The sequence below is a fragment of the Thalassophryne amazonica genome, chromosome 2 (assembly GCF_902500255.1).
Source record: "Thalassophryne amazonica chromosome 2, fThaAma1.1, whole genome shotgun sequence".
Lineage (NCBI taxonomy): Eukaryota > Metazoa > Chordata > Actinopteri > Batrachoidiformes > Batrachoididae > Thalassophryne > Thalassophryne amazonica.
In genome coordinates this window covers 112,890,026-112,917,886 of record NC_047104.1, presented here as the reverse complement: position 1 = coordinate 112,917,886, position 27,861 = coordinate 112,890,026, and the positions used below count along the sequence as shown (strand labels likewise).

The 27,861-nt window shown below is 40.3% G+C and overlaps 1 protein-coding gene across 4 annotated transcripts in view; it reads left to right on the top strand.

The window, feature by feature from the left end:
* ankrd11 (ankyrin repeat domain 11) overlaps nt 1-27,861 on the top strand; it is a 373,174-nt gene that overhangs the window by 287,482 nt on the left and 57,831 nt on the right. For all 4 annotated transcript variants that reach the window (XM_034192122.1, XM_034192131.1, XM_034192106.1 and 1 more), the window contains one exon: nt 15,998-16,143. In XM_034192122.1, the coding sequence (XP_034048013.1) occupies nt 16,057-16,143 (87 nt within the window). In that variant the 5' untranslated portion in view covers nt 15,998-16,056. The remainder of the gene's footprint in view (nt 1-15,997; nt 16,144-27,861) is intronic.

Here is a 27,861-nt window from a genome sequence, read left to right as displayed (position 1 = left end):
GTGTCCTACTACTTATGGACCTGGCTGTAAGTAATAAGTCCTGGGAACTGTTGGTAACACTTTTGCCTGTGTGTGTGGCTACAGTTTGTGAAGTTATGTGTATTGTTTGTATGTCCTTCAGAATAAGACCTTTTAACATGAAAGTGTTACCAGCAACAAATCAGACTTTTACTGAGAAGGTCACAGCATCATTGTTATGTCTGTCATTTAACAGTGCTTAGCCTAGATTACAGAAAGTTTAAAAAAAAAAAAGACTGAAGCATTTCAGCAAAGATGTTTGATTCTTAAATGAATGAAACACACGTTGAAAGGGGATGTTACATAGTTATTGTTGATATACAGTACAATTGTGTGCATTTTTCCTGCTGTGCCAACTTTGGTGTTTGTGCTTTTGATGGATAAAATGCAACATTTGGGTCACAGTTTACATAAGTAACATTGTATTTGGTCTTGTGTATAGTATTTTATATTTCTGTTTTAGTAAGTCCCTTCGGCTGCTCCCTTGTTTGCACTTGGGGTCACCACAGCAAATCCAAGGTGGATCTGCATGTTGAATTGGCACAAGTTTTATGCCGGATGCCCTTCCTGACGCAACTCCACATTACATGGAGAAATGTGGCAGGGGTGGGACTTGAACCCGGAACCTTCAGAACTGAAACCAAGCGCATTAACCACTTGGCCACCACCCCTGCTCTTAATCAGGAAAATTCCTTCATACAGCTACTATATGATTATTTTCTTTGACTACATGGCACTACCATAGTGTGTGATGACGGATTACCTGGGCACATATGATTTTGGACCACATTTTCCAATTACAGAGCCATGTTCTAACATACTTTTTCATGCAAGAGGTTGGAAATGCTGTCATTGCAACTTGCCTGAATTGCAGCAGTAGTCCAGTAAAGGCTATTTTAACGCTTCCTTGATTGCTTTAAATTGTTCTCCAGGGTGGCAGCTGTGTCCTCCTGCAGCCTTTGGTGTATACAGTGAGGAAAATAAGTATTTGAACACCCTGCGATTTTGCAAGTTCTCCCACTTAGAAATCATGGAGGGGTCTGAAATTTTCATCTTATGTGCATGTCCACTGTGAGAGACATTATCTAAAAAAAGAAAATCTGGAAATCACAATGTATGATTTTTTTTTAATAATTTATTTGTATGTTACTGCTGCAAATAAGTATTTGAACATCTGTGAAAATCAATGTTAATATTTGTTACAGTAGCCTTTGTTTGCAGTTTCAGAAGTCAAACACTTCCTGTAGTTTTTCACCAGGTTTGCACACACTGCAGCAGGGATTTTGGTCCACTCCTCCACAGAGATCTTCTCTAGATCTTTTATGTTTGGAGTTTCAGCTCCCAAATATTTTCTATTGAGTTCAGGTCTGGAGACTGGCCAGGCCACTCCAGGACCTTGAAATTCTTCTTATGGAGCCCCTCCTTAGTTGCCCTGGCTGTGTGTTTGGGGTCATTGTCATGCCGGAAGACCCAGCCATGACCCATCTTCATTGCTCTTACTGAGGGAAGGAGGTTCTTTGCCAAAATCTCGCAATACATGACCCCATCCATCCTCCCTTCAATACAGTGCAGTTGTCCTGTCTCCTTTGCAGAAGAGCACCCCCAGAGTATAATGTTTCCACCCCCATGCTTTACGGTTGGGATGGTTTTCTTGGGGTTGTTCTCGTCCTCTGAACATGGTAAGTGGAGTTGATTCCAAAAAGCTCTATTCTGGTCTCATCTGACCACATGACCTTCTCCCATGCCTCCTCTGGATCATCCAGATGGTCACTGGTGAACCTCAAATGGACCTGGACATGTGCAGGCTTGAGCAGGGGGACCTTGCTGCCCTGCAGGATTTTAAACCATGACAACATCATGTGTTACTAATGTAATCTTTGTGACTGTGGTCCCAGTTCTCTTCAGGTCATTGACCAGGTCCTCCTGTGTAGTTCTGAGCTTTCTCAGACTCATCCTTACCCCACAAAGTGAGATCTTGCATGGAATCCCAGACCGAGGGAGATTAGCAGTCATCTTGTGTTTCTTCCACTTTCTAATAAATAATCATAACAGTTGTTGTCTTCTATCAAGCTGCTTGGCTGTTGTCCTGTAGTCCATCCCATCTTTGTGCAGGTCTACAGTTTTGTCCCAGGTGTCCTTAGACAGCTCTTTGGTCTTGGCTATGGTGGACAGGTTGGAGTGTGATTGATTGAGTGTGTGAACAGGTGTCTTTTATACAGGTAACAAGTTTAAACAGGTGCAATTAATACAGGTAAAGAGTGCAGGATAAGAGGGCTACTTAAAGAAAAATTAACAGGTCTGTGAGAGCCAGAATTCTTGCTGGTTGGTATTTGCAGCAGTAACATACAAATAAATTATTAAAAAATCATACATTGTGATTTACAATTTTTTTTTTTTTAAGATTATGTCTCTCACAGTGGACATGCACCTAAGATGAAAATTTCAGACCCCTTCATTTCTAAGTGGGAGAACTTGCAAAATCGCAGGGTGTTCAAATACTTATTTTCCTCACTGTAGCCAAACAAAACATTAAGTAGATGGCTTGGTTTTTGTTTTAGAATTTTCCTTAGTAGTAGTAAGTATAGTAGTTTTGGCTTGTTTTTTGTTTTGTTCAAAACCAGCAGAACGTTAACAACATTCTAGTTAGCATGTAAATAGTTTAATAAATAAATGGCTTTTTGCTCATCATGATCTTTTTATTGTGGTGATACAGTGTATCCGGAAAGTATTCACAGCACTTCACTTTTAAATGTAACAAAAAAGTGAAAGCCACCTATACACTTGCACGAATTTGATCCCTGCACTGGCACCCAATCTTGCGTGCCAATGCGTAAACTGTTGCTAACTGTGCGAGGCTGCAAAAATTTTGTGCCACTTGTGTGAGCTACTGATGAACATTGCGAAACCTATTCGCAAAGACTGTGTCACTGCATGTCATTGCACACAGGGCCTTGCACAGTTTGCAACAGTTTACGATGAGTTTACTTATTGGCATGCAGGCTTGCGTCCCAGTGCGGGGATCCAATTTGTGCAAATGTCAAGGTGGCTGAACAAATCACATGTACAAAAGTATAAACACCCTTTGCTCAATAATATGTTGATGCACCTTTGGCAGGAATCACAGTGGCGCACCTGTCTTTGGGCAGTTTTGCCCATTCATCTTTGCAGCACCTTTCAAGCTCCATCAGGTTGGATGGGGAGCGTCGGTGCACAGCCATTTTTCAGATCTCTCCTGAGATGTTCATTCTGATTCAGGTCTGGGCTCTAGCTGGGCCACTCAAGGACATTTACAGAGTTGTCCTGCAGCCACTCCTTTGATATCTTGGCTCTGTGCTTAGGGTCATTGTCCTGCTGACAGATGAACCGGCGCCCCAGTCTGAGGTGAAGAGTGCTCTGGAGCAGGTTTTCATCCAGGATGTCTCTGTACATTGCTGTATACATTCATCTTCCCTCAGTCTTGACTAGTCTCCCAGTTCCTGCTGATGGAAAAACATCCCCAATGCTTCACTGTAGAGATGGTGCCTGGTTTCCTCCAAACATTACACCTGACTTTCACACCAAAGAGTTCAATCTTTGTCTCATCAGACCAGAGAATTTTGTTTCTCATCATCTGAGAGTCCTTCAGATGCCTTTCGGAAAACTCCAGGTGGGCTGCCATGTGCCTTTTACTCAGGAGTGGCTTCCGTCTGGCCACTCTACCATACAGGCCTGATTGGTGGATTGCTGCAGAGATGGATGTCATTCTGGAAGGTTCTTCTCTCTCCACAGAGGAATGATGGAGCTCTGACAGAGTCACCGTCGGGTTCTTGATCACCTCCCTAACTAAGGCCTTTTACCCCTTTGGTTCAGTTTAGAGGTGTGGCCAGTTTTTGGAAGACTCCTGGTGGATCCGAACTTCTTCCATTTACGGGTGATAGAGGCCACTGTGCTCATTGGGACCTTCAAAGTAGCAAAATGTTTCTGTATCCTTCCCTAGATTTGTGCATCAAGACAATCTTGTCTCGGAGGTCTGCAAACAATTCCTTTGACTTCATGCTTGGTTTGCGTTCTGACATGCACCATCAACAGTAGGACTTTAGACAGGTGTGTGCCTTTCAAATCAGGTGGACTCTAGTTAAGCTGTAGAAACATCTCAAGGGCGATCAGTGGAAACAGGATGGACCTGAGCGCAACTTTGAGCTTTATGACAAAGGCTGTGAATAATTATGTACATGTGAATTCTTTATTTTTATTAAATTTGCAATCCCCCCCCCCCCCCCCCCCCCCCCCCCAAAAAAAAAAAACACAACCTTTTTTCACTTTGTCAGTATGGGGCATGTAGAAGTTTGAGGGGAAAAAAATGAATTTCATCCATTTTAGAATAAGGCTGCAAAATAATAAAATGTGGAAAAAGTGAAGTGCTGTGAATGCTTTCCGGATGCACAGTGTATTTCTTGTTCATGCTTCATGTAGTTGTACTTTGTTTACAGCTGACAGGTGTTCCAACACTTACTTTCATGTATTCCATTTTTAGTCCAGTCTCTGTTGTCTTTCTGCTATAGTTATGTGATGTCAGTGAACCGACTAATGGATAATAAAATTCACTGCCATCTATTTTTCATAATCTAATTTATTGATCTCCCCCCAACAAATGTGTCATAGTCATATTGTAATTTTTCTATAATGTCATTGCTAACTAGTATAGTGCAATGGTTATTGAGGTTTAATGAATTGGAAATTACAACCCCTGGCAAAAATTATGGAATCACCAGCCTCTGAGGATGTTCATTCAGTTGTTTAATTTTGTAGAAAAAAAGCAGATCACAGACATGACACAAAACTAAAGTCATTTCAAATGACAACTTTCTGGTTTTAAGAAACACTATAAGAAATCAAGAAAAAAAGATTGTGGCAGTCAGTAACGGTTACTTTTTTAGACCAAGCAGAGGAAAAAAATATGGAATCACTCAATTCTGAGGAAAAAATTATGGAATCACCCTGTAAATTTTCATCCCCAAAACTAACACCTGCATCATATCAGATCTGCTCGTTAGTCTGCATCTAAAAAGCAGTGAACACACCTTGGAGAGCTGTTGCACCAAGTGGACTGACATGAATCATGGCTCCAACACGAGAGATGTCAATGGAAACAAAGGAGAGGATTATCAAACTCTTAAAAGAGAGTAAATCATCATGCAGTGTTGCAAAAGATGTTGGTTATTCACAGTCAGCTGTGTCTAAACTCTGGACCAAATACAAACAACATGGGATGGTTGTTAAAGGCAAACATACTGGTAGACCAAGGAAGACATCAAAGCGTCAAGACAGAAAACTTAAAACAATATGTCTCAAAAATCGAAAAATGCACAACAAAACAAATGAGGAACGAATGGGAGGAAACTGGAGTCAACGTCTGTGACCGAACTGTAAGAAACCGCCTAAAGGAAATGGGATTTACATACAGAAAAGCTAAACGAAAGCCATCATTAACACCTAAACAGAAAAAAACAAGGTTACAATGGGCTAAGAAAAAGCATTTGTGGACTGTGGATGACTGGATGAAAGTCATATTCAGTGATGAATCTCGAATCTGCATTGGGCAAGGTGATGATGCTGGAACTTTTGTTTGGTGCCGTTCCAATGAGATTTATAATGATGACTGCCTGAAGAGAACATGTAATTTCCACAGTCATTGATGATATGGGGCTGCATGTAAGGTAAAGGCACTGGGGAGATGGCTGTCATTACATCATCAATAAATGCACAAGTTTACGTTGATATTTTGGACAATTGAAAGGATGTTTGGGGATGTTTCAAGATGATAATGCATCTTGCCATAGAGCAAAAACTGCGAAAACATTCCTTGTAAAAAGACACATAGGGTCAATGTCATGGCATAGGGTCAGTGTCAACGAGTAGATCTGACTTGATGCAGGTGTTAGTTTGGGGGATGAAAATATACAGGGTGATTCCATAATTTTTTCCTCAGAATTGACTGATTCCATATTTTTTTCCTCTGCTTGGTCTAAAAAAGTAACCGTTACTGACTGCCACAATCTTTTTTCTTGATTTCTTATAGTGTTTCTTAAAGCCAGAAAGTTGTCATTTGAAATGACTTTAGTTTTGTGTCATGTCTGTGATCTGCTTTTTTTCTACAAAATTAAACAACTGAATGAACATCCTCCGAGGCCGGTGATTCCATAATTTTTGCCAGGGGTTGTAATCATTTTTCTAGAAGTGAATTAGAACATTTGGATTTCAAGCGGTCTGTAGCTGATGTAGATATCAAACTAAATATAAAAGGACCTTTATGGACTTTGTAATTTTCTTAATGCCTGAGTGAGAACAGATTGTAACCTCACCTAAAAAATGAATCTTCTGCAAATTTTCTCGGCTGCCTATTACAGCTGTATACTGTTCTCTGAGAATGAACTCACACTAGGCATTCTGATCTGTGCCCGATCACAATACACATCCAAAGCCCAGACTGCATGTGAGTATTCACAGTTTCAGTTTATTTCAATTTATTTTGTTTATATCATGCCAAATCACAACATAAGTTCCGCCAAGGTGTGGAGTAATTTAACTGTTTCCACAATATTGTTATTATTACTACTTGGATAATAAAGTTTTTAATTTGCTCACCAAAATTTGTTTGAAAATGGGTCTGGTTTCTTACATTATTGAAGAACATGGCTCATGATAAGCGAGAATAGCCGCAAAATATTTTCTCATGCTACCACAATAAAAATCCTTGTCATGCATGCAGTATGATCGATTAAGTCCTTGTTTAATTTATTCAGACAGAACAGGTTTTATATGGGGTGGTGGGTTGATGTAATTATTACCAGAAATCCTCAGTATTTTGCCATATCAGAATGCGCCACATTGGACTGTGCACACCCATTACAGGATTTTTGCGCTTTTTTCATTCTGTTAGATACATAAAAATTATCTTAGGCTATATTACACATTGTAAAAGGAGTGTTCTGCCACTTATCTCAAGCATGGAGACATGCAAAGATGCATTTGTAAAACACACGTATTTGGTTCACCACCTTTGTCACGCACATAATGCCCATTGTGTAGTTCAAGCCTGCATGCAGATAAAAAAAAAAAATCCTTATTTATCTGATTATCTGACATAAAATTTGCTTTGAAGTACAAGTTGCAGGACTAGCCAAACAAGTAAGAGTGTGAATTATACCCAGGAAATAAGGTAATCAGTAACGGCCCGTGTTCATACTGCAAATTTTTGTTGTTGTTTTCTCTGGCTGAACAGCACTGACATTGTGCTAGGGAGAGTATGGCAGGGTTTTGTATGAAACTTCACAGCTATATATTGTGATACAGGTATGGTATGAGTTCCCAGGTACAATGTAAACAGCTGCATCAATGCAGGCATACATGAACTAGTAATCGGTAGATGCATTCCCGTTATAACTGACTGAAGTGTCCCAGAACACATGAAACCTAAAACTGGTCAACCTTGGGATGTTATCCCCATATATCACCCTAACAAGAATGCGGTGAAAAGACATAGAAAGAAGCAGAACGTTGCATTCATAATCAAAACAGTGTCCAGAATGCTCATGCTTTAGCACTTTTCACCACTCATTTTCACCTGCCCTCATATGTTTTATTATCCTGTGTACTGGTGGTAGTGGTATTGTAATTCTTTGTGTGAGAGCATAAAATGACTTTGAAACAAGTGAGCTGATTTTCACCAGATTTGATAATATTACTTGGGTGAGTGTCTCTGCATGATTAACCTTGGGAGCAGATCGGTTAAAGGTCGATTGTTAAAACGGTCAGAAAAACACAGGGTATAGCTGCAACTAATAGAGCTAGAGAGATTATCTAAACCCTACCCCAATCATCGGCTAATTATTTGTGATTACGTGGTGTAAGGTACACCATGATGATGTCATTAAATCATTATTAGGCCTTTGTCACTCATTATGTGCATGTGTAGTTATGCATTGTCTCTCTGGCTTTGATTGTAAGTGCTTTGTACAAAGTACTTAGTTTTTTAACTTTAGATTCTTGAGGTAACTGAACTTTACCATTGAATTCTAATGAATTTAATTAGTTGAATTCTGTGTTGCAACAGATGCAACAATTTGTAGTTTTAATTACAACAATTTTGATACTTTGTTTTGGAATAAACATTTCATAAATTACATGTTTTGGTAGCAATCTAATAGTCATGTTAGAATACACAAGCAACTCTTCACAACTCACATTCACTATTGGCAAACCTTGCGTGTCTTCTTTTGGGATAGAATTACAATGGCAATGAGGACTGTGGCCTTGAGCAGTTTCCTTCACTTTGTGAGTACCTTTGTTTGACTGCTAGCTTGCAAACTTTATTTTCCTTTATTTTGAATGTCAGTAAAATGTTGCTACAGCATCTTATTATTAATACTAAAATAGTACAGAGATTATTGTTCACAGAAGCACAGGTGATATGACACAGTTTGTGTATGTGTGCGCGTGCGTGTGTATGTTGCTGCATGATTTCTTAATTTCTGAGTTGTTGGATTTTTCTTTTTGCTTTGTTTAGTGTGCTGAGAGGTAGGAATTCAGAGTGGTTAGACCAGATGACTAACAGTAGCAAATAAGGTTTAATGATGAGTTGCTGTGTCTCATGTATCTTTTTCCATACACCAATGAAAAGCTGGTGGTACATCTTCTGTAGTTATGCATTTCTCTGGTTGGCTGGCTGACAGTCTTGACTTGACTGGAAGGATATAAATAGCAGCCTTTGAATTGGATAACTGCAGAGGGAAGGAGGGTGGGGGTTGTGGAGATGGCAGTCGTGCCAGGAAAAAAAGGAGTACCAGTGTCTAAGACTTGTGGAAGAAAAAAAAAATTCATCCATGGTGGTGGATCTTCACAAACTCAGTCACTCAAGGATTATCATTTTTGGATGCACTCAGAAGAGAGTGTGTTAAGAGATTTAAGGGATGCAGCGTGCTATTTATTAATGACTCAAGGCTTCTCTTTAAGAAGGAAGGCACCGATAAACTAGCGGTGCAACGGTTCAGTTAGCCCACAGTTTGGTTCGTACCTTGGTTTTTGGGTCACAGTTTTGGTTCGGTTTCGGTATGCATTTTTCCTAAAAAAAAAAAAAAAAAAAAAAAACTATTTTAACTCCCTTTATTTTGCTTATAGGCAAAAATAAATACAACTTTTTGTATCACACAAATTCCAGTAGGCTATGACTGTGGTAAAACATGTACTGTATAAAGTGTAAGTTAAACATAAAATTTAAAGTGTAAAATTTCCTCTCAGCCTTGACTACTCTTACTGGTATAACATTGAAGTAGGCTATGACTGTTGTACATAACAAAACATGTACTGTATAAAATGTAAACATAACACTCAAAAGAGAAATTTTCTCAGCCTTGACTCCTCTTAACTGGTATAACACTCAAATTGGCTATGACTGTTGTACATTACAAAAACATGTACAGTACAAAATGTAAACCTAACTTTCAAATGAGAAATTTCCTCAGCCTTGACTCACATGTAGCCTATTTTAAATAAACATAACACACAGTCACACTTGTCCTATTTTAAATAAACATAATACTTCGATATAGGCTATATTACAAAAGTGAAGTGCAACAGGGCAGGCTGAGGCTGCTGTAAAGTACATCAATTAGCTATCAGCATTCTCTTCTATGGTGAGATTCCTCTGTAAGAATATCAGCTTGTCCACATTCTCTGTGGAAAGATGTGAGCGGCTTGCACCAACAATGTCCCCTGCAGTGGCGAAAATTCTCTCACTTGCGACTAAGGTTGCGGGGACACAGAAGTGACGTTGTACAACTTTTGCGATGTGGGGGTACTTTGCCTTGTTTGTCTTCCACCACATGAGAGGATCAGCATCAACATCAATGCAGTCTGTATATCTGTATGAGCTAACTTCATCCTCCACTATCAGAGAAAGGGGCCTGACCTGTTGTGTTGTTTTAAACACCTCTCCAAACAGTTCTGCCATGGCTGTCTTCTTCTTGGGTGGAGAGGATGGATTTCATTCCTGCGTGGACAGGTGTACCTCTGCTTGGCTCTGCAAAAATAACACTGTTTCAATAAGTCATTCACATGCATTTTTGTCAATAAAAACAATCCAGTTTTTGCAATCATAAAATCACAAACAAAACATGAATACTTGTGGTTCATACTCCAGGATGTCTGTGGTGAGATCCCTGTAGACTCTGATACGGGAGGGTTCATCAAGGGAAGGTAGAGACTTAAACCTGGGATCCAGTGCTGTGGCTTTTAGGAGATAGTTTTGGAAATCGGGCTCTGTGTACCTGTTTTCCAGGTCCTGTTTGATGGCTGCTTTGGCTTCTTGGATTGTTCGGAGGTCCTTGTCTTCTGGTGCCATGGATTTGAGAATCATTTCCTTCAGAGGGAGGATCATGGATGTGGTGGAGGTTGTTTCACTGCTCATGAGAGCTGTCACCGTCTTCAGTGGGTTCAGTAGTTTGGTTAGTTGTGCTGCCATTTTTTGTTCATCATCACTCAGCATTGCTATGTCCTTGTTGACACTCTTCAGACTTTTGTCAAGTAATGCAGCGTAGATGGCAGGCTGCTGTTCTACATACCGTTCCAACATATCATGAATTGTATTCCACCTAGTTGTTACATCATGGATTAACTTCTGTGGTTTCAACTCTAGCATCTCCTGTTTCACTGTCAGTGCATGATTCGCCGTTGTGCGTTTGTGAAAGAAAGTAACAACCTTCCTCACTTTCCCTAGCAGGTGGGACACGGCGTTGAGTGACACTGCCTTCTTGGCAGCCAGGTTGACTGTATGCGCAAAGCAGCCTATCTGTGGTCCCAGGCCCTCTATTTCACGGACTGCATTCACTATGTTAGAGGCATTGTCGGTGGTGACTGGAATTGTCATATTTGTCTGCTCCAACGTCCACTCAGTCACTACCTTTTCAACTCGTGAGATATATTGGTGCTTGTGTGGCTTTCATATATTGGTCGAGTTTGCAGGACTGTGCTCTTCATTTTCCAGTCCGACTCTGACATGTAGTGAACCGTGACAGTGAGATAGCTCTCTGTCACCCTCGAAGTCCAACTGTCTGTGGTTAGTGCGAAGTTTTGCATTTTCGCCAATTCATCTTCTACACTTTTTTGCATCGTTTCATATATGGCAGGAATTACAGTGTCTGAGAAATGAGTGCGGGAGGGAACAACATAGCGGTGGTCGAGCGTTTTCATTAAGTGACGAAATCCCTCGTCTCCAGCCACTGAAAAAGGCTGCAAATCTTTCGCAGTGAACATCCCCACTGCACAGGTTATTTTCTTGTGCTCCTCTGAATTGCTGCTATATGTCCGTCGAAAAACATCTCCGATTAGACGTTTGCCCTTTCCCTGGTTTAGTTCCCTGCATGGCTGTGCCGCTTTCAGAAAGCGACAGGTCTGGGTGGTGACGACGGAGATGCATGGACATGTTTGTAGTGTTTCCATTAGCGTATGGGATACGAGTCAAGCAGTGCTTACATACAGTCTTACTTCTGTCCACTTTTTTCTCTTCTTTGTCATTGTATTCAACAGCGAAACCGAAATGTCTCCACACTGCAGATTTAAATGAAGACGGTGCTTCTTCAGACTTTTCTCTCTCTCTCCTCCGCTCGCCATGTTTTTTTTTCTTCACATAACTCGACTCAGAGACAGGTACGGGGAGGTGGAGCAGAGCAGTGATTGGATAATTCGCTTGCCGGGAGGGGTTTTCTGCAGGCGCGAGCAAATAGTACAATTTGCTTGCGGGGAGGGGTTTTCTGCAGGCGCGAGCAAATGTCAACAAATCCATTCTCTGGCAGTAATAAATTCATGTCAATGGCAAAACCGAAAAATTGCGGTTCATAACGGCGTATTGAACCGTGCATAGCGAACCGTACGGTTCGGTTTTAGATTGAGAACCATTGCACCCCTACAGGATACTAACTTGTTGTGCATAGTTGTTGACCAGCAGAAGCTGTTGCTATTACGATGCTTTGGACTTTGAAAACTGGTACTGTAGAATAAAGCTGAAATTTTTAATTGGTTATGGTTTGTTGTGCTAGATGTTTAACAGGGACCAGAGGTGGGACAAAGTTCCTGTATATGGCTCCTCAGGTTATAGCACTGTAGACGGACTATCATGTGTTAGGAGTTGCCTTGGTTCATATGTTGCCTTTACGTGGAGGTGATGTGCAGCAGATGGCAAACTAGGTGTTCCATTTTCAATGACAAAATTACAGATATATCAGCCTGCACTGGTTGTGACAGTGCTGTCACAACAAAAAGGTTTTAAACTTTTTTCTTTTTTCCTTTTTTATTCCTTTTTGGGGTGGGGTTGCAGGGACAAGCACAAACCAAACGTTGACTTGCTTTTCATGATGATTAATTGTGTTTACTTCCTCAGAGCTAATTAAACCCAAGCTGGGAGAAGTTGCACAAATCACTTCAGCATCCACTGCCATATTGTAAACGAGGCTGCATTTGGTATTGGTCTGTGAAAATTTCAAAATGCACTTGCTGGAACATGAAAGCCATGTATTCTCTTGTAATAATCCAATCTGGCAGTATGTAGGAATACAAGATGGTGTTGCTGATTATGGCATGTCATTCTGTTTTATCCATCTCCAGATCAAGCATCATACCTGGATAGCTTCCATGGCTTAAGTGTTTTTTTGGGGGGGTGTAACTGGCTCATTGCCATTGTAGTTAGCAGAGCTTCACAGGTAGAGTGTTTGGCTGTTTTGGTCTGCCAAATTCTAAATCACTGTACTGGATGGTACATGGAAAACTCTTATTAATACTGTATGTCCATTCTATTTAATCTCATTTACGACTCAAAATTTAAAGCAACAAATTATTCCATTCTCTTGATTTCTTATTAGCTCCTGCTGCCGCAATGCAGCAGCTGCAGAAATGGCCTCCATCTTTGTGTGCATTTATCCATGCATCCTCGATCTTCCCTAGTGTGACTAACTTAACACCAAATTGTTGCAGATCCAAAATATGAAACATTTAATTTCATCTCACAGTCGTCTGTGAGTTAAAAGGGCAGTGACGTTGACCTACTTTTTCTGTTGTAAATCCAGGTTAGCGTGTAAAATTAGGGCTTCGCCAAGTAAAAAAGCATCAGATCTTTATCCTTGACCTACTTTTTCTGGTTAAAATATGGGTCAGTGAGTTAAAACAGGCCATCCGTTAGTATGGATCTGTCTGTACATTTCACCACCTAATTGCTCAAATCCAAAACACTGAGATATCTGGTTTATAAGTTCATCTAAACCAAACCATTTGTGTGACTACAAAGAGCACCAACTGGTTCAAATCTGGGTTAGTATGTAAAAATACATCTTCAACATGCAATCATTTAACACCAAATCATCATGAACATCATCAGACAACACAATCATATTACAGCCCCAGTTCCAATGAAGTTGGAACGTTGTGTAAAATGTAAATAAATACAGAATACAATGATTTGCAAATCCTCTTCAACCTAAATCATCAGTTTGGTTTGACTGCGGCCTTGGGAGCTCATGACATGTTATGAATATTTTAAGTACATTAATATATGGGCAGCCATTGTTTTACTTATTCAAAGTATCAAAGTATGAGGAAAAGACAAAAAAAAAAAGTTTGCACCTGTAGTAGCTGCAGTGATTTTGGCTTCTTTCAACAGCCACATCATATGGTCTAACCATTGACTGTATGTGTGTGACAGGTTTTAAACAGTCCAATATGGCATATATGTCAATATGACTATACTCAATGACTAACCACTGTCGTTGTGGAAAATGAATGCAAAACTGCAAGTATGTATATATTTTTTGCTTTTCTACAACCCCAATTCCATTGAAGTTGGGACGTTGTGTAAAATGTAAATAAAAACAGAATACAACGATTTGCAAATCAATCCTCTTCAACCCATATTCAGTTGAACACACCACAAAGACAAGACATTTAATGTTCAAACTGATAAACTTTGGTTTTGTGCAAATATTTGCTCTTTTGAAATGGATGCCTGCAACACATTTCAAAAAAGCTGGACAGGGGCGACAAAGGACTGGGAAAGTTGATGAATGCTCAAAGAACACCTGTTTGGAATATTCCACAGGTGAATAGGTTAATTGCAAACGAGTGTCATGATTGGGTATAAAAGGAGCATCCCCAAAAGGCTCGGCCATTCACAAGCAAAGATGAGGTAAGGATCACCACTTTGTGAACTGCGTGGAAAAAATAGTCCAACAGTTTAAGAACAATATTTATCAACGTTCAATTGCAAGGAATTTAGGGATTCCATCATCTACAGTCCATAATATTATCAGAAGATTCAGAGCATCTGGAGAACTCCTGATTTTAGTCTAGATTTTAATTGTTGTGTTTTATGTGATTTGTCCTTTTTAATTGCTCTCTGCCCTGTGAAGCAATAATGTAGTGCAATGCCCAAGACAAATTTCTCTAATGGCATAATAAAAATGACCTCGACCTTGACTTTGAACTTTCTACACGTAAGCGGCAAGGCCGAAAACCAACATTGAATGCCCGTGACCTTCGATCCCTCAGGCAGCACTGCATTAAAAACTGACATCATTTTGTAAAGGATCTTACAGCGTGGGCTCAGGAACACTTCAGAAAACCATTGTCAGTTAACACAGTTCGTTGCTACATCTACAAGTGCAAGCTAAAACTCTACCATGCAAAGTGAAAGCCAAACATCAACAACATCCAGAAACGCCGCTGCCTTCTCTGGGCCTGAGCTCATTTAAAATGGACAGACACAAGGTGGAAAAGTGTGCTGTGGTCTGATGAGTCCACATTTCATATTGTTTTTGGAAATCATGGATGTCATGTCCTCCAGACAAAAGAGGAAAAAGACCATCCAAATTGTTACCAGCGCAGATTTCAAAAGCAAGCATCTGTGATGGTATGGGGGTGTGTTAGTGCCCATGGCATGGGCAACTTACACATCTGTGATGGCACCATCAATGCTGAAAGGTACATCCAGGTTTTGGAGCAACACATGCTGCCATCCAAGCAATGTCTTTTTCAGGGACGTCCCTGCTTATTTCAGCGAGACAATGCCAAGCCACATTCTGCACGTGTTACAAGAGCGTGGCTTCGTAGTCAAGAGTGCAGGTACTAGACTGGCTTGCCTGCAGTCCAGACCTGTCGTCCACTGAAAATGTGTGGCGCATTATGAAGCGCAAAATACGACAACAGAGACCCTGGATTGTTGAATGCCTGAAGTCGTACATCAAGCAAGAATGGGAAAGAATTCCACCTACAAAGCTTCAACAGTTAATGTCCTCAGTTCCCAAATGCTTATTGAGTGTTGTTAGAAGGAAATGTGATGTAACACAGTGGTAAACATACCACTGTCTCAGCTTTTTTGAAATGTGTTGCAGGCATCCATTTCAAAAGGAGCAAGTATTTGCCCAAAAACAATAACGTTTATCAGTTTGAACATTAAATATCTTGTCTTTGTGGTGAATATAGGTTGAAGAGGATTTGCAAAACATTGCATTCTGTTTTTATTTACATTTTACACAACGTCCCAACTTCACTGGAATTGGAGTCATTCTGCTATCCTGCATTGTGGATCAGACCTAATTATAAATGGGTTTTATTCTGATTTTACACAGGGCATTTGGATAAGATTTCTACTGGTTTGGCAGTCTCTCACTTTTGGACTTTGGTTTTTTGTATGTTTTTTTTTTTTTTTACGTTTTCACAGATCTTAAGGCGTGATCACAAAAACCTAGAAATTCTGCATGAAGGCAGTGCATGTGGAATTGTGAAGCATCTGCCTTTTTTCCCTCTTTAAATCTAACCAGTGCTTTGTGGGAAAGGGACTACAGAGTTTGATCTGTGATAAGTGTTACATTGTCCAGCTGTGTGTAAATCTGTTTGCCAAGAAATCTACTGGCTAGGTGCTAACCTCCTAATAATCCTGTTTTCTTTCTTCTTCTTCCAGACGGTTGATGATGATGCAATGGCAGCGTGAATGAAGCTTTGCGTGGGGAGAGCTGAACGATGCCCAAAGGTGGGGGTTCTAAAGCCCCCCAGCTGGACCACTTCCCACTTAACACCGATATGGTGGAGAAACAGGGTGGGAAAAAGGTAAGATGGACAAACCTATAAATATTCTCATAATACCCCATGACCAAATGTTGGTGTGCCACCCCAGTATCAACTGCTTCTTGTTCTTGAACAACACCCAAACAGAAAGCCTTGACTTTTGCGAGTTTGTCTTAAACAGTGTTGAGCATCAGTGTTAGATTTTAAATGTGGGGAAGCGCTTGATTTATAGTCGTGTGTGGTTGATATTTTCGTTCTCATTACCATCACTTCAGGGAAAGTCGTGAGCTGTATGGCAACTCTTGTCATATACCTGACAGATGCGGAGTCAACGGATGCTTTTCATTTGCTCAAAAATAGCATGTAGCTACATCACTAGGCTGCTAACAGTATCAGTGGTTTGAGGATTTGCCTGATTTGTTACTTGCTCTTTGCAGTGGCTTATTCAACAGGCTAGTTAATCTGATGTACTTATCAATGATCATTTAGCTCTCAGATGTACATGGTCAGTAAATTCCATATAATCACACATTCTCATCATGACCAGCATTGCCTCAATACACCATTAAACAGATGGTTGGCATGTTGTGTGATACTGTCTTAAAGAATAACATTTTTTTTTTTTTTTTTTTCAAATTAAGTTTTTAAAAGAAAGAAAAGCATGTGGATTTTCTCAGCCATATTCAGAGGTGCCTTACCGACATACTGATTTTTTTTTTTCTTTAAATGCAGGTTTCAGAAGATGCACCTTGTGAATGCAGTTGAATAAAATATTAGACGCAGCTTGATGATGTCATGGTTTGTACAGCAGTTAAGGACGTGGAGAGAAAAAGCACCGCTTACGCAGACATAGATTTACAGTCCTCTGCAAAGGATTGCATCAGACTCGGACAGGGAGGGAGGGAGGGAGGCAGGGATTGAAGTGCACGAGGTGGGTGGAATACAGTGGGACAAAAAAAGCACACATTGCTGTGAGACCACGAAACACGGTTGTTCTGACTGGTTGTGTGAGGAAAATCTGGAGTTGTCAGGTGGTTGGCTTTGTTTAGTTATTACAAAAAATAGAAATCTGTTCTACCTTGTGAGATTAAGTTTGGCTATTTGACTCATTCCACAAACTTACTTCTTTTATAGTAAGTACTTGTATTCTGAGCTTTTTCACTTAAATACATTTTAGTATTTTTATGTGCATACTATATGTATCTGTTGTGGGTTTTTTTTATTACAGTATGCATTCTCTTTTGAGTAGTTTGAGTTGCTGAAATACTGTGCATCCAGAAAGTATTCACAGTGCTGCACTTTTTCCACATTTTGTTATGTTACGAAGACGAATGGGCAAAACTGCCCCAAGATAGGTGGACCAAGCTTGTGGCATCATATTCAAGAAGACTTGAGGCTGCAATTGCTGTAAGGTGCATCAAAAAAGTATTGTGCAAAGGATGTGAAAACTTATGTACATTTGATATCTTAGTTTTTATTTTTAATAAAATTGCAAAAATTAAAAAAAACTTTTCTCATGTTGTCATTATGGTGTGTTGTGAGTAGAATTTTGAGTGAAAAAATATAATTAATCCATTTTGGAATAAGGCTGTAACATAACAAAATGTGGGAAAAGTGGAGCGCTGTGAATACTTTCTGGATGCACTGCAGAGGACAGTGAAAAAGCAAGATCTATTAACCATCCCTTTCACGGTTTCTCTGTACTATACCATGACATCATGGTCTTATAACTGGGGCGGGGCATGGGGGAGGGGTTTGTAGAGCTGAAACAGAAACCTGCCCTGAAGGATAGAGGAGGAGAAAAGCCTTTGGCAAATGGAAGACAGGACAGAAAAAGCTAAAGGAAGGCATGCCCACCACAAATGACTCGATCCTACACCTTATTCAGGATAGTTTAAATTGCATGCACATTCAGTGTTCTAAAAACACCAGCATCTTGAAAAAAGCAGGTATTTTGTATTGCAGGAGAGATGAAAGGGATGACGTACACACAGTGTGACTCACGCTGTGCATGTTGATGAAATCATAGCTCAGCGGGCTGGGATCAGATTTTAGCCTCTACTTGTCATTGTCTTACTTCCTTTTTCCCTGTAGTTAATTGCATGGTGTATTGAGTGTGACATAAGCCACCCAAGTGATTGAAAATGTATTTTGTTGTTGTTCTTATTTATTTGTTTGATTAGTTCTTGCAGCCCCCTTTTAAATTACAGTCTGAATTTTTACTGCACCTCACTTGTAGTAGAAAAGAATTTTCATCTGTTGATGGCACATAAACTTGCTTTTGATTTCAGTAGTTGTAGACCACAAATACAGTCAGCGTTGGCTCTTCTCCTCAGGTCTAGCTTTTTGTGGTGTTGTCAGCAAGAAAGCAATCCAAGAGAAAACTCCATGGAAAAGTTTTTCTCTGCAAAGACCAAGGGCAGAAGACAGAAGAAAACTGCATTAGGATCCACAGCTGCATGATTAGGATCATGCTTGCTGTGTCTATCTTATCTCTCTCTCTGCACCCTCACCTCCCCCCCAGTTGGTGAGAATCTCACAAAGGACAGTTTCTGTCCTCTGGAGACAATCCCTTTGCACGTCAGTACATCTGTACATCCGGGGCTTCATGTCAGTGACCGCTCAGTGGATTTCCTCCATAATTCAAAACAAAAAGGCAGTCGCTGTCTAAATACTTATGGACCCAACTGAATATACACTTGTAGATATGCTTTCAACTTAGTTTATTAATACAGTGCCAAATCCAAGCATATGTCAACTCAAATTGCTGTACACGAGTAAAGCTTAGACCTTACTCATCCCATGAGCAAGCACAATGGAAACAGTCATAAGGGGAAAAGTCCCTTGGCATCAAGCAGATGAGATTTGCTTTCATGACAGTCTGCTGTGGTCATACAAACACTAAGGCCTCAGTCAGTCATCTTGACCGTGCGGTGACCTTCTGCTGTGGCCATAGTAACAAGACAAGATTGTCAGAAGAGGCAGTGACACAAATTGTGCAGTTTACCCCCTGTGGTCCATGGGTATTTTCTAGATTTTATCATACTTTTAAGTAATTCCCATTTTGTGGTACCTTCGTTTTAGTGTAATGCCTTACATATTGAAATGTACACAACAGTCTGTTTTCAGAATGTCGCATATTTGTCTAGAACACTGGATGTAGAATTGTCCATAAATATTTGTCATTGGATGAAAAGTGGAAAGTTCCGCACAAAAAAGCCCATTTGCTTCATGGAACGGGGCGGGCTGCACATCCTGGAAAAAGAAAATGGCCCATCCATGTTTTTTATGACAGCAAGTCATGGAACTAAAAAGAAAGTGTTTTCAGGCTGATAGAACTTTTGGTTTTTTTGTTGTTGTTGTTGTTGTTTTTTTAAGCATTTGAGGGTTAACAGCAGTGTGAACGAGTCTGACTCTTGAAAAGGTCAACCGTGCACTCTGATTCAGTCTGTTGAAGCAGCAGGCAGAGAGACAGGCCCATGTGATCTTCTAGAGTCTCTGTGATTAGCTGTGAGACACAAATGGTCTAGAATAGGGATTGAAATAGAGGTGACACTCTGTAGTTTGAGGAAGTGGTCGAAACAAGTCTGTGACATTCAGTCACTGATTTATAGGGCTGGGTACCAAACTTCTTCTTTTTTTTTTTTTTTGTGGCACTGACCAAAATGCTTTAGTACCAAGTACCGAAACATGCTTCATCTTTTGGTGCCAACTTTCGGTACCCAGAGGTTAATTACGTGCAAGAAAGGCAGTCTGCAGCCATCCTCTCAGCATTCAAGTCCACCTCTGGATGTTACAATGCACGAGCAGCCTGATTCAAAAGCTCCACCACCGGACTCCGCTTCAACTGCAACTTAATATGTACATCATTTTGAAGCTTGAAGCAATGAAGTACTGTTCCGACCCGCTGCTTTGGTTCTTTGCTTTGCTGCCTTTCAGAAGCGGCAAATCCGCTTCTTAATCCCTCTCAGAGCCATTAAAATATGTCAATCATGAGTCACTATTTTTGCAGATTAAAGTCAGTAACTGGGAGTCCTGTCTTGTTGCGAGAAAGAAACGTTCTGTTCAAACAACTCCAAATGCTGCGCTGCTCTCTGCCGAGCGAGCCACGTTAGAAAGATAGTCTGGTCAGAATTAATAACTTCGAAGCAAATCGCCGTTTAGATCAAATGACACCTCTTTTTAATGTTGTAATACAAACAATAAACTGCAATCGATCAAAAGTTTTTTGTTTTTTCCTCCCAAAATGAGACTTCCTGCACTGATGTGCAGCAGCCAGCTGAGCTCAGCTCGGATTCTATGGAGAGACATTCAGGCCAAAATATCTGAAAGGAAATGCTTTTGACCAAACTACAGTGTTTTCAAGTGTTCTTTTGCACTGGAAATTATTTGTTGCTTATTTTTTCTGTAAGAAAACTGCTTGGAGTGGAATATTACCAAAGCTGAAAAATAAAACTCAAGATTTCTACTATGTGTAATGTAATTTTCTTTTTGTTAGAATTGATCTTATAAAATTGGTATCAAAAAAAGTATCGTTCAGGAACCGGTATCAAAATTGGTACCAGTATCAAAAAATTTTGATCGATACTCAGCCCTATTGATTTATTAATAGAAAAATGACAAAAAAAGAGTGGCCACATACAGCCAAGTGTTCACAATGACAGGATGTTTAAAAGATGAGTAGGAGGTGAGGATGCTCATACGTATGTAAGCTACTACAAAGCCAGTGGATGATGTCATGTAGCCTACTGATTATCCACTTCTAGGATTTGTTTGTTGCAAGTTATAGTTAAAAAGCATGTTCAAAAATCCACCTAATGGATTGAAAGCTAACCCAAAACTATATTTAAATGCACAATAAAATTCAAAACCACCCAGTCTGGCAACACTGTATAAAAATAATAATAATCAGAACTGCCCAATTCGCCAACATTGTGTAAACATTCTTCTGAGGTGAGATAAGTCACTGTCCTGGTTCTCAGTGAAAGTTATTCCAACCCTGACTGACATCTGCAACAATTACGTTCTCTATTTGAGTCCTCTGTTTTAGAAACAAATCTGGCATTTTTTTTCTGTGGCATTATTCAAGTATACAAAATTACACATGCACTGCCAAGTCGCTTTCACTACACACGAGGACATGCATGACATTGTTGCATGTTGAGAGTCTAAAAAGTTCCTAGTTTAATGTTTCTATCAAACAGCTAATGACTGCCTTAGAATGTATACGGTAATAGAAGCACTCACAAAGTGCCTGTCCAATCATATTCTCTAAATCATCTGACTACACATACAGCAAAGCCAGATCTTTGCTGTTTTCCTGAAGGTGTGAAAAGTTTTCCTCCCTCTGACTTCCTGCCTGAAGGCACAGCAGTGAAGACGCAGTGAATGTCTTTCTGAAGAGATTTTCACTTGGGCTTGGAACAGCCACACAGACTATTTTAATTTTATTTAACCAGATTTATCCCATTGAGATCGAGACCTCTTTTGCAAGGGAGACCTGGACAATTATAACTTTTCCAATTCACCTAACCTGCATGTCTTTAAATGTGGGCGGAAACCAGAGCACCCAGAGGAAACCCACACAAATACGGGGAGAACATGCAGACTTCACAAAGAAAGGCCACAGGTGGGAATCGAACCTATGACCTTCTTTTTCTGAGGCAACAGTGCTAACCACTAAGCCCACCATGCTGCCCAGCGGACAGCACAGTGCTGCACAACGGAACTACATTGTACAGTCGTCTCCCTATCTGCAAATAATACTAAAATGCTGGTGGTATTCAAGACGATGTTGTGCAATTATTTTTATCAGTTGTTTAAAACGGAAACATATTCTTAATTTGCTTTTATACGCGCAAAGGTTGCTCGAAGTCAGCCGTTTCCAAACTTGAACATGTTATGAATGGCATTTTAAGCATTAAAGTAGCCAACTACAGCTTCCTATGTAAATAGTTGGTGCTTAGTGGCATCCTGTGCAGAGATTCAACAACTCTCCTTCTGTGGTGTGAGCCTTTTTGTCCCTTGTGTACACTCTCAGTCTGGCCATGTGTGTGTTGCTGTCGGTGATGACGTGAGGCGCTGTCTTTTTTTTTTTTTTTTTTTTTTAAGCAGGAAACCCTGGCTCTGATGGCAGCTCTGATGTTAACTTTTTGTGATGCTCAGCCTACTACCTTTTGGAGGTGGGTTGACCTGGATAGCAAACAATCTGGCTTAAATCCAATTTGCACTATTGAGATTCAGAAAAAAACCTGCCCAGTTCATGCCGGATTCGGCTCGAGTCCCACTAAGGCTGGATTGCCAACTCTAGTCTGTAGGGGTTCTAACTGGTGAGGTCTTTTTGTGCCTTTGGTTGTCATGAAAAACAATTTGTTTTCTTGTTCCTCCATGGTTTTTGTGTGTTGTGTAAAACAAATATGGATGGGTATTACAAAACAAAACTCATATCCTCATAACTGTCCCAACAGTATTAGTACTATGTTTTCGATTTCAAATTTTAGGCCTTGTCCACACTTTCCCAATACGATTTTTATCTCTGTCATTTTCAAATAGTGTTCCATAAACATAACACTCCACATGAAAATGCTTAAATCACCGAAAATGCTGTATTTGCTAGCCGTGTATGAGACGCTGTAGTGCTTCCACAGAAAATAGAGAACACGTGTGTAAGAGCTGACCATCAGCTAAAGTTTCACACTAATGCTACTGCTACTACTAACAATAATAATAATAAAATATGTCTTTATTCGGGATAGTCCATATAAATACAGAGGTGCAGTATAACCTCTACAGACGCTATATTTCGTTTCATTGAAGTCCTCACATGACCATTCATACAGTTCCAACTTGTACCGTTTCAAATATTAAAACCTTTCACACTAAGTAAAGTCTTAATTTCCCTGTTGTATCGTTTCTGTAATTGTGGGATTTAATTTTGTAATTGTGTAATTCTGTAATTGTGTATTTACCTAACCATTGTTTACTGTTTCTGTACTCTGGAAAAATAATTTCCTTCGGGATAAATAAAGTTGATCTTTGTCTTTATCTTTCAACCGGATTCATCATCACAGCCTGACAAAACAGTTATCAGTTAACTGTTAATATACCCTTGTTTGGAATGGAAATGCTTTCTTTCTTATTATGAAAATTACTTGCGAATACTTAAAGCCGTTTTAAAGAAGTCCCTCTGTTTGTCTGCTCTGACTGCATTCTCAGCCTGAACCAGAGGACTCAGCATTTTGTCCCACCAGCAAGAAGAAAAATAACTTCTTATAAAAGCTGAACGGCCTTTCTGCAATTATGTTATCAGTGTCACAGTGCTCCATTTATTCACACCAGTGTTAAACGCCAAGACACTGTTTTCAGGTTTATCCACTCTGGGACTCGTTTTCAAAAAGTATTGTTTTTGTTGGCCTAAAACAAGACAAGCCGCCTGCTTTTTTTTTTTTTTCTTGTTCCTCTTCAGCTGAGTACATGATTGATGCCTGCATTGCAGTAAGGAAAGTGCCACGCACTCGCACTACCAGGATCCTTTATTTGAGTGAATTCAACCTCTTTGACATCCTTTGTTGTTGGTTAGTCATGAAAAACAAAAGCATATTTTTTTTAGCTTTATCACTTAGCAATGTAAATGTGCATGCTTAATTTAATTATGCCACATCACGAGTCTTTCAATGTTGCGTATAAGTATACACAACATTGTTACGTATACGTTGGTGGCATTTTCTGTGGAGACTCAAATGCATGGGTGTGTCAACAATTATTCGAAGAATGACCCATGTTTTCATCCATCACGCATCCACTACGAAGGTGCCTCTATGTGCCTTTCTGTACCCCGCATGTGCAGCCTCTAGTGAGCCATGACCAACCTGACATTAGAGCCTCGAATGGCTCGCATAGCACCATGATAAAGCGCTGTTGGTGCACGTTTAGGCATGGGTTTGGTCCAAACCTCCAGCCCTCCCACGCCCGGTCCCTTTAAAGTGTGGGTTTTCAATTCACAGTAGTATTTAAAGATGTCACATTTTTTAAATGCAGTCCAAAAATAGACGCTCCAGTACAGTCGTGATTGTGCACTGTGTGCTAGGCTGCTGTCCACCTGTAATGCACCAGACCAGCTAGAACCGAATCAAGGGTTCCTGGACAGCTGGTGCTGTGCTCCTCGCTGGCTCCGCGGCTTGCTGGCTTTATTTCTTCTGCGGCTTTAAACACACATCGTTATCCCACTTTTAACTTTGTGTTTGTCCATTTATTTCTGCAAAATTGCTCTTTTGCGTGCTCGCTGCCCGTCTTCATACACAATGAGGTGGCCGCTTTAATTATATACACCTGCTGCCACAACTCGTGTGTATCACTTTAAAAAAAAACCCCAATTCTTTATTTCTTCCGCAGCTTACAAGTCACTGTGATACAACTTTTAACTTTGTGTTACGTCTTCAAAATCGGTCTTGCGCGCTCTCAATCTGTGTTGCTGGACAGCTCTGCTCGGCTTCTCGCGGCTTGATGAGAACAAAATAGAACTTTTTGGTCTTAATTCCACTCGCCGTGTTTGGAGGAAGAAGAATGCTGAGGACCATCCCAAAAACACTGTCCCTACTGTGAAGCATGGGGGTGGAAGCATCATCCTTTGGGGGTGTTTTTCTGCACATGGGACAGGACGACTGCACTGTATTAAGGAGAGGATGACCAGGGCCATGTATTGCGAGTTTTTGGGGAAGAACCTCTTTCCCTCAGTAAGAGCATTGAAAATGGGTCGTGGATGGGTCTTCCAACATGACAATGACCCGAAGCACACAGCCAGGATAACCAAGGAGTGGCTCCATAAGAAGCATATCAAGGTTCTGGAGTGGCCTAGCCAGTCTCCAGACCTAAACCCAATCGAAAATCTTTGGAGGGAGCTCAAACTCCGCATTTCTCAGTGACAGCCCAGTAACCTGGCTGATCTAGAGAAGATCTGTGTGGAGGAACGGACCAAAATCCCTGCTGCAGTGTGTGCAAACCTGGTGAAAAACTACAGGAAATGTTTGACCTCTGTAATTGCAAACACAGGCTACTGTACCAAATATTAACATTGATTTTCACAGGTGTTGAAATACTTATTTGCAGCAGTAACATACAAATAAATTATTTAAAAAGTCATACATTGTGATTTCCGGATTTTTTTTTAGATTATGTCTCTCACAGTTGACATGCACCTAAGATGAAAATTTCAGACCCCTCCATGATTTCTAAGTGGGAGAACGTGCAAAATCGCAGGGTGTTCAAATACATATTTTCCTCACTGTATGTACCATGCGGTTCAAAACAAACTATTGTTTCATATATATATATATTATATATATATATATATATATATATATATATATATATATAATATATATATACACCATGTGGGACGAAATGCCAATATGATACAAAAACTTAAGCAGATATGCCTACACTGAGTTCTGTGTGGACAGGGCCTTATGATATACTTAAATCTTCAGGGTTTTTCTAAAACCAGGGAATGGCTGCTCTGTACAACTGTGGTTGATGTGAGTCCTGTTGTGTAAAATGCTGTTTTTGTTTGTTTGTTTGTTTGTTTATTGAATGCTTCACTTTACAGCGCTTCTGGAAGGTATTCACAGCACTTAAACTTTTCCACATTTTGTTGTTACAGCCTTATTCCAAAATGGATTCAATTCTTTTTTTTTTTTTTTTTTTTTTTCAAACTTCTACACACAATACCCCATAATGACAATGTGATAAAAGATTTGCAAATTTGTTAAAAATAAAACAAAAGCTAAGAAATCACATGTACGTAAATATTCACAGCCGTTGCCATGAAGCTAAAAATTGAGCTCAGGTGCATCCTCTTTCCACTGATCATCCTTGAGATGTTTCTACAGTTTAATTGGAGTCCACCTGGGGTAAATTCAGTTGATTGGACATGATTTGGAAAGGCACACACCTGTCTGCATATAAGGTCCCACAGTCAACAGTGCATGTCAGAGGACAAACCAAGCATGACATCAAAGGAATTGTCTGTAGACCTCTGAGACAGGATTGTCTCAAGGCACAATTCTGGGGAAGGGTGCAGAAACATTTCTGCTGCTTCGAAGGTCCCAATGAGCACAGTGTCCTCCATCCTCTATAAATGGAAGCAGTTTGGTTACACCAGGACTCTTCCTGGAGCTGGCCGCCCGTCTAAATTGAGCGATCGGGGGAAAAGGGCCTTAGTCAGGGAGGTGAGCAAGGACCCGATGGTCACTGTGTCAGAGCTCCAGCATTCCTCTGTGGAGAGAGGAGAACCTTCCAGAAGGACAATCATCTCTGCAGCAATCCACCAATCAGGCCTGCATGGCAGAGTGGCCAGACTGAAGCCACTCCTTAGTAAAAGGCACATGGCAGTCCGCTTAGAGTTTGACAAAATTAACCTGAAGTCTTAACCTGAAGACTCTGACCATGAGAAACAAAATTCTCTGGTCTGATGAGACAAAGATTGAACTCTTTGGTGTGAATGCCAGGCACCATCCCTACAGTGAAGCATGGTGGTGGCAGCATCATGCTGTGGGGACGTTATTCAGCAGCAGGAACTGAGAGACTAGTCAGGATTGAGGGAAAGACGAATGCAGCAATATACAGAGACTTCCTGGATGAAAATCTGCTCCAGAGCGCGCTTGACCTCAGACTGGGGCGACTGTTCATCTTTCAGCAGGACAATGACCCTAAGCACACAGCCAAAATATCGAAGGAGTGACTTCAGGACAACTCTGTGAATGTCCTTGAGTGGCCCAGCCAGAGCCCAGATCTGAATCCTATTGAACATCTCTGGAGAGATCTGCAAATGTCTGTGCACCGATGCTCCCCATCCAACCTGATAGAGCTTGAGAGGTGCTGCGACTAGGAATGTGCAAAACTGCCCAAAGATAGGTGTGCCAAGCTTGTAGCATCATATTCAAGAAGACTTGAGGCTGTAATTGCTACCAAAGGTAAATCAACAAAGTATTGAGCAAAGGCTGTGAATACTTATTACGTACATGTGAGTCCTTAGCTTTTTATTTTCAATAAATTTGCAAAAATAAAAAAAAAAGGTTTTTCATGTTGTCATTTTGGGGTGTTGTGAGTAGAATTTTGAGGGAAAAATGAATTTACGCCATTTTGGAATAAGGCTGTAACATAACAAAATGTGGAAAAAGTGAAGCACCGTGAATACCTTCTGGATGCACTGTATGCGTGTTTTTGAATATTTATGCCAGTTTATATGTCCATAAAAATTATAATTGAAATTTTCAAGAATGTAGGTCGTAACCTGGCCTTCTAATCAAAGGAAAAATATCTCAAGGCGTAGTTTGCTGCAGTTATTTATGGATAAAACTTGCTGGGGTACCCGGTGCTGCCCAGGTTAACCTGTTTTAGACATAAGCTAAATGCCAATCATTTTATTCAAAACAATTTCCCAACATTTGTTTTTGTAATGCTGATGTCTTATAAATATAATAGTTAATGGACTAAAGTTTCTCCAGCAGAACTATGAGGTGGACTTCTCAAACTAAGGGGAAATACTTGGTTAAAAGACAAACACATTTGAAGTCCTTCATGCATACTTTGTTTTGCAGTCAAATTTATAACAAAGCGTGAGTGGGCGCGTACATACTTGTGCACGAGCATGTGTGCGTGCATGTAAGAGTGCAATGGTACCAAACGTATGGAACCAAATTTGTACTCTAAATGGAAACAAGCCGCACTCTGAATGCAATGTAACAAAAGTGGGATGAATTA